Source organism: Strix uralensis, chromosome 4 (genome assembly GCF_047716275.1).
Source record: "Strix uralensis isolate ZFMK-TIS-50842 chromosome 4, bStrUra1, whole genome shotgun sequence".
Taxonomy (NCBI): Eukaryota; Metazoa; Chordata; class Aves; order Strigiformes; family Strigidae; genus Strix; species Strix uralensis.
In genome coordinates, this window is record NC_133975.1 from 130581926 (window position 1) to 130599045 (window position 17120).

General features: G+C 48.5%; 1 protein-coding gene across 3 annotated transcripts; it reads left to right on the forward strand.

Annotated features, from left to right (window-relative positions):
• Positions 1 to 199: 199 nt before the first annotated feature.
• On the forward strand, positions 200 to 16794 carry DNAAF2 (dynein axonemal assembly factor 2). Of its 3 annotated transcripts, XM_074869250.1 has the most exons (4): positions 200 to 2168; positions 12481 to 12627; positions 14574 to 14780; positions 16004 to 16794. In XM_074869250.1, the coding sequence occupies exons 1-4, from the start codon at positions 240 to 242 to the stop codon at positions 16253 to 16255; spliced, it is 2535 nt and encodes an 844-aa protein (XP_074725351.1). In that variant the 5' UTR covers positions 200 to 239; the 3' UTR covers positions 16256 to 16794. The 3 variants fall into 3 exon arrangements, with proteins under 3 accessions (XP_074725351.1, XP_074725350.1, XP_074725352.1); XM_074869249.1 differs by lacking the exon at positions 16004 to 16794 and having other exon boundaries at positions 14574 to 15755; XM_074869251.1 differs by lacking the exons at positions 14574 to 14780; positions 16004 to 16794 and adding an exon at positions 12908 to 13639.
• Positions 16795 to 17120: the final 326 nt, after the last annotated feature.

Sequence of the window (17120 nt, forward strand, 5' to 3'; positions counted from 1 at the left end):
GCTTACAGCAGAGAGCGGCCTGTCGGCACGTGAAAACGGTCCCTTTTTGATGAAACTAAGCAAAAAGCTGCTCCAGCCGCTCATGGGCAGTGAGACCAGGGGAGCACCAGCTCCCCCGAAGTGTCTGTAGAACAGACAGTGGAGCCTCAGCACCAGCTGTTTTGTTTCACAGAGCCCTTCCTGCTGTGGGGGAGCAGGAAGGGTGAAGGGGGGACAGTGGAGAGCCACCCCTGTGGAAGATGGGGGCGAGGGCTGAGAGCCAGCACAAAGCCACTGAGGTGAAAGGAGGGGAAAGGCTCAGCGGAAGGGCTCGCAAGTGGCGAGGAATCCACTCTGAGGAAGCCCACTGGTGTGTGGGGGGGGGGCGCCGCCATCTTGTTTGGCGTCTCCATAGCAACTGGCCGGAGGTGTCCGGCGGCGCCATCTTGTTTACTATCACCAGAGCAACGAGCACAGGCCGCAGCCGCCATCTTGTTTGGCGTCTCCACAGCAACGAGAGCGGCCAGGCCGGGCCGGGCCGGGCCGGAGCCATGGCGGGCGCGGGGCGGCTGGAGGAGCTGGAGCTCAGCGCCGAGGAGACGGAGCGGCTCCAACGGGCTTTCCGCGACGAGCAGTTCCGAGCGTTGTTCGCCGAGTACGCGGCGGAGCTGGCCGACCCGGAGCAGCGGCGGCTGTACGAGGAGGAGGTGGCCGCCCTGGAGCGGGAACGCGGCGTGGAGGTGCGCTTCGTCCACCCCACGGCGGGCTACGTGCTGCGCACCAGCCAGGCCGGCTCCCGCCGCTGCTACCTCAACATCTGCAGCAACCCGCACGTCGGGCTGCCGCAGGCCCGCCCGGAGCCTGGCGGCCACCGCTGGGCCTTGCCCTACAGCCTAGCGCCGGGCCGCGAAGAGCTGGGCCGCGGCGGCCACCGCCGCTGGGTCTACGACGTGGTTTTCCACCCGGCAGCCCTCCGCCTGGCCGCCCGCAGCGCCCGCTTCCGCCGCCTGCTCAGCGACACGGCGCTGGAGGCCGTGGAGCGCCATGGCGCCGTCCAGCTCGACCGCGCCAACGCCACCGTCCTCCGCGGCACCAAGTACAAGGGCGTCCCGCAAGCTCCCGTCATCCGCACCCCGCTGCCCGGCGGCGCCCCGCCGCCGCCCGCCGACTCCCCCCCGCTGCCGCCTTTCCCCTTCCCGCCCGCCGCCGCCCCGCCGCCGCCGCCGCCGCCAACCCCCGCGGCGGCCCGGCCCTGCGGCCCCACCACGCCGCGCTGGAGCATCCGCCACCGCTCCTACGTGGACCTTCAAGACTACCGGTGTTGCCGCGATTCGGCGCCCAGCCCGGTGCCGCGGGAGCTGGTGGTGACGGTGGAGCTGCCGTTACTGCGCTCGGCCGCCCAGGCCGCGCTGGAGATCCGCGGCCGGGAGCTGCGCCTCGATTCGCAGCGTCCCGCCTACCGCCTGCGCCTCCGCCTCCCCTACGACGTGGACGAGAACGGCGGGCGGGCCTCCTTCGACAAGGCCCAGCGGCAGCTCCTGGTCACGCTGCCCGTGTTGCCGCGGCCCGGCCCGAGCGGGGAGCGGCTGGAGGAGGCCGAGCCCGGGGCGGAGGGGCTGGACGAGCCGCCGGCGGTTGAGGCGGGCGGCGGGACGGCTCCTCCCCCGGGTCCCGGCGGCGGGGAGCCCGGCGAGCCACCGGCGGGCCGCGACCCGTCACCGCCCCGCTCCGGCGCCGTTTCCCCCTCTCCGAGCGCCAGCCCCGAGCCGGCAGCGCTCGGCAGGGACACCCCTCCGTGCCCTCCCGGGAGCCCGGCCCCGCCGGTCGCCGAGGGCAGCCCCGGCGAGATGGCTCATCCCCGGGGCTCCGGCAGCCCCGAGGCCGCCGTGTGCCCTCCCTTCCATTGCCGGCAGGATGAGGCCTCCCTCACCCTGCTCCTGCGTGTGCCCGGCATCCAGCCCCAGAGCCTCAGCGGGGACGTGGGCACGAACCACTACAGCCTCCGCTTCTCCAGTGCCACTGGCACCTTTGCCCTCTTCTTACAGTTTCCTCCCGCAAACAGGCTGGCATCCCCCGAGAGCAGCGTTAGCGTGGCCGCCCACAGTGCTGCCATCGGGCTGGCCAAGGCCCCCGGCAGCACTGGGCTTTGGGAGAAGTTCTGCTTCGGCCTTGATGCCTCCGCTCTGCAGGTAATGGCTTCACACTGGCAGGGTTGGGGCGTCACGTTCCCCAGAGCTGTGTGACCTCTGTTGGGATTCGTTTATGAGTGATGTCTCGGGGAGCTGTTAGGGTATCGGTCTGAGTTCAGGAGAACTTGGGAGTGATGCAAACTGCTTCCCTCAGCTGTTACCAGATGTAAGGGGAACGACCTAATTAGCTCTAGGCTTGTACGAGCAGTACAAAGGTCACGTCACGGAGCTGTCATCTTCGTCCTTGGAATTGAAATGACTTTTGCCTCCTGTGCTAAGGGAAATTCTGATGATGAGTGAAAACGGAGCTGCCCTATGTCCTTAGCGTTAGGCTGTGTAAATTAGTCATGCAGCCTTTTCACACCAAGAAGGGAGATGTTTATAATACACCATACGTATGGACACGTGCATACAGTGTCACGAAATGCAGACTTGTGAATGGTGTGTACCTGCGTCTGTATTTGAGGACAAAACTCCTGTTTACAGCCATGGAAACACTCATTAGTTCAACCAGAGCAGTACAGCAAACAGCAGCTGTGAACTGCTGTCGATTGCTGTTTTGCTGGGCTAGTTCATCTTCTTACCAATCTGAATATGATTCTAGTTGAGATGTTTTATTATTTTATGGGTCGCTAGGCAGCGATGCTGCCTGTGGCAGGAGGAGGTTGGCACGTCTGCTGCGTCTGGCCGACAGTGTCTGCTGAGAACGGGCAGTGTCCCCACGAAGGGATGCTCACCTCGTGGCCCTCTTGCTCTCAAGAAGCGCTCACATGAGTTTTGTGGAGAACTATGTTATTCCGTAAGCTCAGGCTTTGAAAACAATTTATCGTGAGCAGGGATTAAGACTGCACAGTTCTTGTGTAACATTTCAGCCATGTGATTTGGAGTTTGTCTTTATTTTAGAATAAAATCCTTTGCACTTTGGGTCATGTACTGTGGAAGTGCAAGTCCAGAAAACTGGCAGGCTTACAGTATAGCCACTGGGATGGTGGTTTGGAGTATCTTAATTGCTCCATCCCTACAAATTAGAAAATACTGCACGATTCTGAAAGATATTTATCCAATTAGTACATGTGCAGCTGAATCTTCCCGTTTCATTTCCCATTTAGCAGGCTGCATACCTTTTCTGTAACAGCAACTCCTTTGAAGGAGGAGCTGATCATTTTGGGTAAGTATCAAGGATGATGAATTTATTGAGAACCACCTACACTGAACTGTTTGCAGTGCGTTTCCTTCGCTTTTAACGGAGCAGGAGCCTGCAAGTCTGGGCAAGTGGGGGCACGATACGTTCGGCTCTACTGTTAATTGGTGTGATCAAGGTGTGATGCGACACCAGATAAGCCATTGTGCAGACTACTGCTTGTTTTCTATATAGGTACAGAAGGGATAGGGTAGGAACTACAGGCATTTCATCCGCTTTTTCAGATAGTCTGAATATCTTTCATCATGTGCCGTGGTGCGTTCCGTGCACTTCCTTTTTGTTCTATGGCGTGCATGCCTAGATGCAGGTTTTAAGAGAAACCACTTTGTGTGACTGTGTGGGGTTATGGCTGAGAATTCAGTTTGGGAACAGGAAATTCTGCTGCAGTATCTCTTCGGTACTGTGACTGATGGACATTTCTGCACACTTTGATCTCAGTCTAATGATTGAAAGTGTTTGGTATGTGCATCCGTTATTATGATTGGGGGAACATCTTTTGATTGAAAGTTGTTGAAAGGCCATCCAGTAATGAGATTTTGGTCAATATTGTAGTTTTTTGAGTTAAAAAATCTTTGAATGTTCCGAGTTTATTATATATTGCAAAATGTTTTGGGTGGAGTAGGGGACAGAGAAGATAGGGCATTAGTCATAGGCCTCCCAGCCATTCATTCATGTAGCAGACTAAAAAAGATTGATTTCTTCTGGGGTACAGTCTTTTGGACACCGGGCCTGCAAACTGAGGCAGCTGAAATAATCTGAAAGCATTTGTTCTGTTTGCTTTTTAACTGTGCTGTTTCCCAAAAGTGCCTGTGCCAGCACTGATAGCTGCATTCACTCAGAGTGAAGTGAGAAAAATTAATATTTAATTAGAGATACTATTATATGCCATCTTCTGTCCATTAACTATTTGCCCATGGTAGTTTCTCTTCTACTTATGTTGATTTCTTCAATTTGTCTGCTGTCATCTCTGGTGTTTTTCTGCTTTGAACCTCTTTCTGTAAATCAGAGCTATGATTCTTGCATTGAGATCTGCCAGGAGTTGCATCAGTCATCCAAGAGTGTTTTAGGAACGCACGCAGTGCCCTATTTAATCACTTCAGGGAGCTTTTGGCGGCCTAGGCGAGCAGGAATTTTATCCTGCACATCTGAACCACGCTCTGCTGTCTGCTGGTTTGTAACCTCATCCCACAGTAGCATTGCCAGAGGATAGTGCGTGGCGAAAGAAGAGGCCAGTGTTTTTTACACATGGCAAATTCTTACTCCGCTGTCTTTCGGGAAGTTGCTTCTTGCTGGAAACCAAGGGTTTCTATGTTGTTTCATGGAACAGATTCCTCACTGTTACTTCAGAAATCTGCTCAACTCGGCGCTAGCTCATGCCATGGTGGCTGTTACGGTACCCTGTTAGGCTGCCTGCGTAGTTTTCTCCCATTAACTTCCCAAACAGCCAGGAAAATGTGTTACGGTAATCGTTGACTGTGTGAGCAGAATGCATCTCGTCGGCAGCCTCCTCCCTGGGCTGTGGTGGAGCGCAGCGTGTATCGCTCGATGCTGATTGCCTGCGCGCCTCTGCCCAGATCCACACGCACGATAACGGTGCCGGTAAACGCGCAGCCCTGCCTTGCGTGCTTGAGATGTTCCTCTTCTCGCAGTGGCCTCTTTTCTTGTTGGAAATTGGTCTGATACAGGTGTTGGTAGAAGAATGAGTTGAGCTTGTCCTTAGCACACCAGTCTTGGAACAGAATTTCAAGGACTGGCTTTCCTTTTGTAGTCAGATACGTTTGAATCCCTGTGCTGAAAGATGATATATTTAGAGCTCAGTTTCCATAGATGCTGAGCAGTCTGAATTCCCACCCCAGCAAGTGCTTATTTTCAGCAAGTCTTTACAAGGCAACAGTCCTCCCTGGACTCTAACTGTGTCATTGCAAGTGTTCCTTCATTTGATAGCTCTTGATGTTGCTTTGGTTCTACTGCTTTCCCATACAACAGAAAGTCAGCTCTCTGCTGACTCTGAGCCCTAACTTCTTATCAGCGGTTGCAGCTATTTGCTTCTCTTTTTCTCTGAGTAGCTTCGCTCCTTGATTAAACTACAATGTCCACCCACTTGTTATGGTGAGCAGAAACCCTATAAAAATAAAGATTCCATAACTTTGGACTCTGTGGAGCAGGGCCACATATTTCAGGGGTTTAAAAGTTATTTTTTGTCACTGGCCTTGTGCTCAATCGCTACCAGACACCACACAGCATTGATCTTTCTGCAGGGCTCACTCCAGGCCCTGTTTTCCCAGGGGAATTGAGACTCATGACCTGAGAAAGCTGCTCGGCTTCCCCGCTGCCAGAATCACTGTCTGGTCTTTGCCTCGAAGGACCAGCTGTGGGCTGTGCTCCCTCCATTGCTCTTTATCACAGTACATCCATCCATTAATACCTCCTACATCTCTTGCTTCCATTTGATTAAATCCTGGGAGCTCAGGCCTAGGAAACTCCTGCATCAGAGAGTTCCCCTTCATTTTAAAACAACAGAGCCTGGGGAGCAAATGATGAAAAAAGAACAGTTGAGAGTTAAATAACCATTAATAAAATTTGTAAGCCTGCCAGGCAAGGTTTCCAAGAACCACATGACCCAGAATGTCCTGGTTTATGGCAGAGCTGGAGTTGGGAAATTACTGAAATTATGCCTTCGTAAAACACTGTCTTTTAATGTTTGGTCTCCTGGGGTTAAACACTCAATTCTTAACAAATAAAAACCAGTTTTCTGGTGGGTGTATCTGAACTATGGAGACTTGGAGGCTCAGTTACACTAGCATGTGAAATGCGTTTACTAGATAATTAATTCTGCCTGCAGTTTTGGGGTCATGTGTGCTCATTTTCATGTGATTAGAAAAAGATTGGTTCAAGTAATAATTCCCTTTCATGCTGATCCACACCCTTCCTGCCCTTCTCAGTGGACTGAAATGAGTTTGTTCAGAGGATGTGTGATCACTCTCCTGGTCGGCGCTTCCCTCGCTGGGGAGGGAATTGCTGCAGTCAGCCCATCCCTTTTGTAATAAAAGCTCATGTTCTGTTATGGAGAATATTAAGATTTAACTCATGGAGAATATTAAGATTTAACTCATGTAAACCCCCATGGGGCTCCAGAGAACAGCAGGGAGCAATGTTTCCTCTACTTTACTATGCATTGAGATGATGTTTTTTTAACATTTACAGCATGAAAATATTATACTAAACATTCCTGGTTAGTTCATGGTTTGAATGAGTTATGTTGTTTGTGAGGATTACTTAACATAGGTATCTAAAAGGGAACTGCACAGCAATATGAAAGCTTTGTTTAACTTCTGTGTGAGCGTTGATGCCTTCATGTTTTAGATGAGTGCGTTACTGAGCATAAAAAAAGAGGTGTGATTCTTCTGCTTGGCACAGCCACCAGCGCCTTGTGAAGGAGATGAGATGCTTTTGAAGCTCTTGTTGCTTTTTTTCCTTCTGAAAGCAGCTGGTAAATAACGCTGAAGCCCTGTGACCTCTGCTCGCTGCACGCACCTACTGTCACGTGTTGTTTTCTAACCCCTGGACTTCTGCTTTGGCAACAGGTATGCTGCGGGGCAGCTCCTCCAAGACAAACACCTGCCATGACCTGTTTACACAAAAAACCCCATGGGAACAATATTATTTTTAGGTGTCTTTACAACAGAGGGACTGTTGGTCTTTGTAATTAATCCTCTCGTTATCTCATGGAACGTGGTATTTGTCTTGTATGTGGCTGTCAGGTCTGTGGTGCCCAGGCTGATCCTGTGCTCTCCAGCCATGCTGGACACGTGCCTGATGTGGGGCTGCCGAGAGGCCACGTATTCCCTGGAAAAGAAGTCACAGAATCACAGAATCATCTAGGTTGGAAAAGCCCTTGAAGCTCCTCCAGTCCAACCATTAACCTCACGCTGACCGTTCCCAACTCCACCAGATCCCTCAGCGCTGGGTCAACCCGACTCTTCAACCCCTCCAGGGATGGGGACTCCCCCCCTGCCCTGGGCAGCCCATTCCAACGCCCAACAACCCCTTCTGCAAAGAAATCCTTCCTAAGAGCCAGTCTGACCCTGCCCTGGCACAGCTTGAGGCCATTTCCTCTTGTCCTGGCGCTTGTTCCTTGGCTCAAGAGACTCATCCCCCCTCTCTGCACCCTCCTTTCAGGGAGTTGTAGAGGGCCATGAGGTCTCCCCTCAGCCTCCTCTTCTCCACACTAAACCCCCCCAGTTCCCTCAGCCGCTCCCCATCAGACCTGTGCTCCAGACCCTGCACCAGCTCCGTTGCCCTTCTCTGGACACGCTCGAGTCATTCAATGGCCTTTTTGGAGAGAGGGGCCCCAGATTGAACCCAGTAATCTGTGTGCGGCTGCAGGCGGTGGAGCTACGACACTCCCAGCGCTGAGAGCGTGGGGAAAGGCCGTGTGCTCCCATGGGCACGCTGCCCAGGGCCCTGCTGGGGCTGTGCTCGTGCTCGGCGATCTCGGAATTACGGCTCTTGTGGATAAATGTATTTCTTGGTTTGAGAGTCAACCAAACGTGAAGCCTAGAGAGCTGTGTTGGGAAGTATAAGCTATGTTGATGTTTTAAGCCTATGCTGCCTTTCGGAGGGAAATGCATAGCAGAGAGCTGAATGGATGCTGTGGGATGCTCACAAGTCCAGAGGTGCTGGCTCGCAGGCAGCCGGGGCAGTCTGGCTGGCTGTACTGCCACGTCTAGGTTTTCCCCTTCCGAGCTATTTTGAGTTGTGTTACATGCTTTCTTTGAAAGTCAGGGTTATAATTTTCAACTTCCAAGCTACTATAAAGAGTTAATATAACAGTTAGGGTTCAATTCTTAGAAGATGATGCTAGAAACTGGGACTGTTGTGCTTAATCCTACAGTAGTTTCTTTTAGGTTCAGTTAATTCTGTGCTCAGTGTTTCAGGGCTCTTGGCAAGTTTTTTGGAAGGTCAGAGGAGGACAGAAGAGGAGAGCAGAACAAACTTATTGTTTGATTTTTTTTCAAAGTAATCTCTTTCCCAAACTACATTAAGAAACATAATTAGTTTGCTTCTGCTATAAAACAAACTAATTTCTGAATAGCCTTTAATTGGTTGATGCATTATGGGAATAACGTACTCACACAAAACAGTTATGTCAGAAAACATTATTAACCTACTGATTAAGCTCGTGAAAGCTTCTTCTGAGCTGTTTAATCTTTGCAGTCATGAATATCTTATAAAACTTTTCACTCCCAGTACAGATACTTTCATTGACCAAAACTTTGAGCTTCAAATTCTCACGTTGAGCTGGTTTGCAGTGGGACCCTACGGACCAAGAGGCCAGGAGATCCCTGGCTCCAAGGCCCTTTTCACGTTGGCACGAGCTTCTCTTTACAGGAGACATGCAAATAATTTAAGTCTGAAATCTGTCCCGCTTTTAAAACTCTCGCAGCCTGTGTGGGAGGTAACTGGATGGTAACTGGCTACGAGTTTGGATAAAGCCGTGTGGAACAAACGATTTGAGTGCCAAGGGCAGCCGCGGGGGACCGGCTTTGTGCTGCGTCTGCCGGCGCTGCAGCCGCTGTGCGCTGTCAGTGCTGTGCCACAGGAGGACGGTTTCGAATGATGTGTTCGAGAAACCAAAGTCATTCCTGCTAACGTTTATGTTAATTTGGTCTCAGTTTAGTCGCAGGGAAAAACGAATGTGTACCAAACAGCAGATGACAGTATGTGCGGGGAAAAACAAATTGAATTCTGAGTTGCTAGGAGAGTGTCATAAATATCAGAAAATAAACTGTTTAAGCAGAAGAATTATTTTACAGGGTCACTGAAATCATCTGCAGATGGTTGTCCTCTGCTGCTCTTCCAAGCCAGAGCAAACAGGCTTTAAAATAAATTCCTGAATCATTTTTCTCAAGGTCTGTGCTTTGATAACATCTGCAGTAATATAAATGCCTCAGCGTATACTCACCGTGAATGCAGAGTCTGAATTACAGTCGCTGGCTGTCTGAACAGGCTAATGATAATCATTATATTGATAACAAATACTATTGCTTGCGCGTACAGCACAAGGTACTGTGATTTATGGCAGACCACTGGGTAGTGCTGCAATAAAATTTTAAATACTTACTTGAAATGTAGGCTTAGTGCTCTGGGAATATGGTGTTGAGCTGGTACGAAACCTGGTAAAATTGTTTTACAGTAATTAGTTAAAATGATCGGAACATCATCACGAGCAGTTACTTGTTATCCTCGTGTAAAGTACTGATCCATAGACCTTCCAAACAGTTTTTTAACAGTATTTTCTGTGAAGAAAACAAATTCTTTTGCTTTTAATCAGGGAGAAAAACCTTCCGGAAGATTGATGGGGTTTGTTGCCGAAGTGCGAAGCGGTATTTGTGTTGAGATGGAACGGCTCTCGCTCTCTTCTCGTAGCCGTGGTTGACGCGCAGCGCTGGCACTCACGCCCCTGACCTTGGTGGGGGGGCCGGTTTCTATACGCCGCTCTCTCACCCTCACGTTCACTCCTGAGGGTCCTCCCTGTCTCCTCATCGTAGCTCTGTTTTGGTGCGTGTAAACGGTCTGCTGCTGTTTCAGAAATGCTTCTGTGAAGCCGTTCCCACGTTTTGCGGGACGCCGGGCTCTGTGTCCCGCAGCAGAGCGCTCCCTTGGCTCCACGGTGCTGACTTTGGCTCTGCAGCGTCTGCAAGTGACCCCCTGGTTAAAGTCACTTCAGAGAAAGCGATCTAAGGATGCAATTTGCTGTATTTTGATGTAATGGAAAACTTTTCATTGCCTGTTGGCTTTTCAAGCATCTCCCCTCCTGATTCCTGTGCCTGTGATTTCTTTTTATTGTTACGCAGCTTATGGATATAAGCAGGGTCAGGCACCAACTTTGTTAAGAGCACAAATACACAGTAAAAGTCCTTTCATGAAAGGCTTATGCTCTCACTAGATAAAACACATGCAGGGTCAGAGGGGAAAAAAAGATTGCTTCCCCCATTTTATACAGGGAAAATGGAGGCTCACAGTCATAGTAGTCCAGAAGGCAGAGAATCGAAGCAAGATTGCTGAGACCCAAAACCCACGGTGGTTCTTTTCCCAAAGGGGTGTTGAGATGTGGAGAACCTCTAGCAGTTATTTTGGAGGAAAAACAGTAACGCACTGGTCTCTTCTTTTTTATCCTCACTCAAATTGCGAGTCTCCAGCTTTTAGGAAAATGTTCTTGCTAGGAAAACGTTCTTGCTCTTAAAATGAAAACGTGGAGCGCAAAGGAGCGGAGGTGTCAGCTAAAGGTGAATTACTGGCAGGTGACAAATTTCTCAGCTGGGTAAGGAGAGTCGTCGTGGTGGAGCAGAAGGTGCTTTGCTGCACTTCTCTTCAAAGTGAAGGCAGGATACCAGGACGGGCTGTGCCGCCATCGCGCTCGGCAGCGTGCCGAAAATCCCGCAGAAGGGGAGTTGACCTGTTCTCTCTGTGATGTGTGATGTTGGCGGAGGTGGAAATGGATCTTCTGTGCTGCCCAAGGCCTTGCTGGTGATTTAGTTCATGAGCTTGTGGGAGTTTCGGTGCTGCACAGATTTTGTACTCCCTGCCTTGTTTCTTTACTCTGACACCTTCTCTCGAACTCTGCAGAATATTTCCACAAGCCTGAAGCACTGGCAGGGTCCCTCTCTGGCAGGCAGTAAAGGAAGCCACACGAGGGAATAAGTACTTTAGGCTTTGTATACAAAAATGTAAGAGGTATGTGTGTTACTGGAGGGTTTTCTGTCAGGGCAACCCTGCTGTAGTTTAATCTTTTCACAAACTGTCTCAGCATCCGATGTTGGATGTTTGCCTGGACTGTAATCTTTCTGGAGCAAAAATGAATACAATCCTCTGGTTTTGAAAACCAGCAATAGGTATGTTATGACTTTCCATATCATGATTTCTAATTTAAATAGTGAAAAAAACAGGATGCTGTTTTATTTTTCACATACAGAATTATTTTTTCAGGATGACAGTTAAATTTTGTACCTTAGACACTGCGCGGCATCTGGCTGTGCATAAGGCTACATCCACAGGGGGCCAAAAATGTGCAGAATTGCCTTTTTGCTTCTCAGCCTGCAAGATGTCAGTAATAATTGAATTTAACTTTCATTGGGTTGACAAGAGACTAGAACTGGATTGAGAAATTGAAAAGTGTGACTTAAAGTAGAAGGTTTGCAACTTTTCCCTGCTATTTCCAATTAAACAGTTAAACAGGAAAGGTAATTTGCTGAACGTAAGAATAGTCCTCTAGGGTAGACCATTTTTATTGTGCCAACATCTGTCCTTACCCACGGCCTACAGCAGATGATTTAGGAAGAATATGAGGACAGGGAAAGCTCTGCAGTTCTTATGAAACAGCCCCTCCAGGATATATTTTAGGACCTTTAATTACCTGTAACTGATTTAAATCTTTAAACCTGTAGCAACATGTTTCACATTGTTTGTGAACTGCATATAAACAGCCCTGAAACATGTCCCAGCCTGTCGTCTTTAACTGTGGATACCTCTCCGTTCCTTCCAACCGCTGTTTCCGCTTGCCTAAGTGGAGATCTGAGAAGCCTCCGCGGATGGATGTGAAACGGATACAGCCATGCATGTTTCATAGCCGTTGCTTTAGAAGGTCTGATCTTGAAGGCGGAGGGTTCAAAGATCCTGCAGGGACAGTCCCAGGAGGTGTTTGCATTTTCCTAAAGTAAGACGCTGAAACAAATCCATAAAAGCGTAACGCCTTCCTGATGTTAAGATAGGCGAGGACAGTGGAACAACGTCGGTGCAAATCATTCCTCAGAGGGAGTCTAAATCTATATATTAGTCACGTATCGAAAGAGAGAAAACATATGTTTCTTTTATCTCTGTGTATGATGCAGATCCGTACTTCAAATCGAAATGAGCTAAGCCCGGGCCTTCAATTCATTTCACCTCATTACTTCTGAGTGTCTGACTTAGAATCTCCGTGTCGAGACGTGAGCGTGCTGTGAAACTTGTGTTGTGCATCAGTGTCCTGGCTTGCTTTGGAGTGAGTTTCTTGCTCTAACACCGTTGAAGTATAGTATGAAAAAAACATAACCTGCTTTTTCTTTTCTTTAGGAAAGATTGTTTGTCAGTGAAGAAAACGTTGATGGATTTCTAGACACTGTTTTATGCCCTTCCTTTTGCTCCCAATCAGCACTGGAAAGTCAGCCATTAATTGAAGTGCTTGATGTTACTGAGGACAGAATTCAAATCAGGTTGAAGGTAAGGATCTCTCTGGCAGGAGTACACATTGCTGCCTGCTTTATCTACTTCAGCAACATCCTATCGAATCTGACTGAAACACCTTTGTCCCTGTTTTGTCTTGATATAGCAGGGAAAAATGTGGAGTGGGGTCTATTTGCGAGTATAAACGTCAGTTTTTAGAAATGTAGGTTCACGTTTGTGCCATTTAATGTGATCAAGGGATTGAAACCTCCTATATTTCATTGGGAAGGTGGAGAACAGCGATATAATCATTAAAGACAGTGCTTTATCCTTGCAGGAATACAGCGTGGCACGCACACACTACATCTCTCACTGGTATGAAAAGAAAAAAATAACTAACTAACTACCTAGTATCCCTCATTCCGAGGGACCCCAAGTGCTTCCAGGTCAGAGCTGATGACAACGTGCTGCAAACAAATCCTGGCAGATGTCATCAGAATAAAACCCAGAATGTTGTTAAAATGGAAATAAAGAAGTGAATAATTGATGTTCTTCAAATACCCACAAGTTTGGGCTCACGTACTGGAGCCCACGGTTAGACCATGCTGTCTTTGCACAGATGCCTTGGTTTCCTGTTGTTTAGATAATTAAATACGGGATTATTCATCTTAAATGCTGGTCCCAAATGCGTTACTTGCAATATGTAAGGCCTCATTCAGGCTACCCTCCTTCCTCAGTCGCTTTGTCTATATAAAGGATGCAAAGTCTGTTTCTGAAGTCTGCCACAGGATTAAAATGACCTCTCTTTGCCAAATAGGAAATGGACAGATGGAGAAAACAAAATGTTAGTTTTATAAAGTGGAAAATGTGATGTAAAACCCCCAAATCAACTGGGATTTCTTGGTAGAGACTGTATCAGAAATGCTTTTAAAACTTTTCTTACAGGAAAGATAATATGCAGGGACAATCAGGTTACTTCTGTGGCCATAAACTGGAGACTGCAGATATAGTTAACGTGCAGATGGCTTCTTGGAAAGCCAGTTCAGGCGAAGCACGTGACCTCTGGAACTAAGCTGGAGGACTGAGGAGTTTACCCTGAAGATAGTGGCTGTGGTATTACTTGACAGGCTTAACTTTTGTAGCTAGTGTGGAACATACGTAAAAATTCAGAATTCAAATTGTTGGAGAGCAGATGTGTATCTTTCGGTACCTAAGAAAGGGAAGCTGAGACATCTTAAATCATCACACTTTCATGTGGGAGAATCATACAGTGCTGAGCAGGACTTAGTAGCGTTTCTTCCGTTTCTTGCTGGAGCGAGCAGAGGCTCTGGGGTTGGAGAGGGCTGGGCGTGCGCGAGAGCTACTCAGCCTTTGAATCCACGAATCCAGCTGCTCCTGGACAGGTGCCCGCCTGATCCCGACTGCCCGCTGATAGGCACTTATTTTGCTAAAGCAGTCAAGAGCTGCTGGTGAAACTGGGTAAGTGCTATTTAGACAGCACTGGGTCTCAGCTCATGCTCTCCGAGGCAAACTGCAGCAATTCCTGGCTTAACTCACTTGGGCCGATTGAGAAAGACAGCTCATTTACCAGTTACACCTTCCACATACAGCAGGACAGCAATTTCCCTAATTGCAAGGTTAAAATGTGCTTTTCACAATGACAGTTTGGATCCCTTGACTGATTTTGTGGCCCCTGAGTTGTAGAGAACAGCCTGGGTGTGGTGCCTGGCCGGTGTTCCCCGCTGGTGACGGTGATGGAGGCTGTGGCCCCTTGGCAGCTGCCCAGCAGCGTTTCCTATCGCAGAGGAAACCCTCGGGAGGCAAACGACCTCCCTGCCCCTCGTTCCCACGCGCGGTACAAGACCAGGAAAACCTCAGCACCACGCTGACTTGGCTTTCTGGAAGGAGACGTCAGAGAAACAAGTGTCTTGGCCTGTTTTTACAGCAGTTTTGTGTGCCCAGTCCGTTTCAGCTGTAAAACAATTCATTTATTTTCTCGACAGCCGCAGGAAGCAGCCCGTTCTGAATGCGATGGAAAAGGAGAAATGCTTAGCAGCTCAGGAGGAGATCTCGCTGAAAAGACAAACGGCAACTACCCCCAAACAAAGGCAGAAACAAACTGTACCGCAGCTGACCCGGTCCAAGGCGAACTTGCTACAGAAACCAGCAAAACTTCCACGTCTTTTGCAACAGCTGAAACAATAGGAAAAGTAGGTTGCAGTTCACACCATTGTTTGCAGCGTGAACCTTCTGACACCAGTTCAGCGATTCCTGGCGAATCTAGGGGAAGGGAACCAGATTTAGAAAGTGCTGTCAGAGGGGTTGAAACGGCCGCGGGCTCTGAGAACCACACAGGCCTTCTGCTGGGGGGGCAGGCGAGAGCCGGGGGGTCGGCACAGGGGAACCAGCAGGGCTCGGGCAGCAGAGCAGCCTCCCCGCTCCTGCGAGAGGTGAACATGCAGGATGGGAGCATGCAGGTCGTTAGAGATCACGTAACGCGCTGCCCGGTTGTGTTTCAGAGTTCTTTGCTGTATGAATTGGACTAGTTTAATTATTTTAGGATTTCCTTCTGTTGTTTGATTCTTACTGCGACTTCCACGTGCCGGTTTGTGACTTTAGGGCTAAGAGCAGAACGCAGGTTCCTACTGAAACTGTCCTGTTTACACGTCAACATAGAAAACTTACGCTGTTGTTAATTTTTGAAGTTAACAGGTCTGAGTTTTCTAATCACATGTATGGGCTAAAATAGTTTTACTTGTAAGATGCAGTTGAATGTGAGCTCACGGAAGAAAATGCATCTTTATTGTTTACACAACTTTCTTAGGCTCTTGCTACATTACAGGGAGTATTTGTGTACATCCTGCTTCTGCTGGCTCCCTCGGGAACGGCTTTTAGTCCACCTAGAAATGAGCAGTATTCACCATTCTTCAAACCTTTCATTTTGTGATAACTGCAGGATTAGACTTGCAGTGATTTTTTTTTAGTGATTTTAGTAATTAAATGAAATTTCTAATTACACTGAGAGGTTCTAATTAGTCTCCTAGAAATAATCAACATTTATACCATGTATTCCATCCTAGCGCATTACTTCAGATCCGCAGCATCCAGACATACCCCAGTCTGTCAACCGAACAAATTCAATTGCACAATAAAAACATCCTCTCTTGTTGCGCGTCTGCTACTAAGTATTTACAATTTGTAAAACGGATTCATTTTACCCAGATTTACTTTTCAAAAACAGTTCCCCACGAGCTTCAGCAGGCTCTTTGCTAGTTCATCCCTCTGAAGTGCGGTAACCAAAAGAACATATCTAACAATAAACTTTCAGTTCCCTTTTTCACTGCCGCTGAAATAACTTCTGGGGTTTTTTTTTTTGAGTTGTACAAGACGCAATGGGCTTTAGAAGAAAGTTAAAATTTGACTTGTTTCACAGCTTGCAGCGGGGGGACGTGGTGTGAGCTTTACTTTTATAAGTTCAGCGGAAGCCACAGCTGCCAAAAGCATCTGCCCTGCCCTCGACGCCAGCGCGGCACCGACCCAGCTGAAGGAGGACGAGAGGTTTGCTGGGTTCAGCTTCACCCTGCTCAGCTCCGTCACGCGGCTCCTTGGGGGAGAGACTGATGGGCTGAGGCACTGGCACAGCTTTTTCAGCACCAGCCCCGACGTTCTGAAACTAGAAAAATGAAGCAACTACCAAAGCTGGTACAGAATCGTGGCAGTTAAATGACCCCTGGAAAAAAAGAGCATCTTATGGCCGTCAAAATAACCACCTGCATGTTATTTAAGAGTATTTCACAAAACTTGTCGCTCTCTCAAATGAACATTTGACCGATATGCTCACAACCCATTAAGTAGGTGACAAATTGTGGTAAAAGGAAAGCCTTGCTTCCATTCTAAGGAGCTGGTGTAGCCAGAGTCCGAAGAGCACCAACCTATTTTCTCAAATTAAAAAATTGAAGTTTTTTTTTTTTCCTCCGAATTTCTCAGTATAAAATCTAACTATTTCATGTCTGTCACCTTAGTGTAGCGTTTTCTTCCTCTAACATACTTCTCTGTTCTACAAAAAGCTGCTTATGTGCTGCTGCTACCCGTTGTGCTTCAAAGCAAAGTGCCATTAAAGCCGTCGCACCGTTAAGACTTAAAACAGGCGAGGAAGTGTTGGATGCTAACGAAGGGCTCTGCTCCCTCCCGCTCACGGCTTTCAGCTCCAGTTCAGTGTGTTTCCATTACACAGCAGTATTTTTTACTGGTCGCTTTACACAGCTGACTAATTTGAAAGCGAACTTTTTTTTTGGATCCAAACAAAAGAGGTGTTGTGCCATGCATTTGTTACTCTATTCTGCCTCAATTAGCGAGTATCGTTAAAAATTTAATGAAGTTAAATGCACAATACTAGAAGGGGTGATGGCTTGTGTTCAGCCCTCTGGATTAAAGACAAGACACCCCCCCGCAGCCCTGACTTTCTAGCAACACAAGATGACATCATCTTTTTGTGAGAATCAAGAACTTCTCTGGTATTACAAAACAACTGAATTTTATTTCGGCAGAAC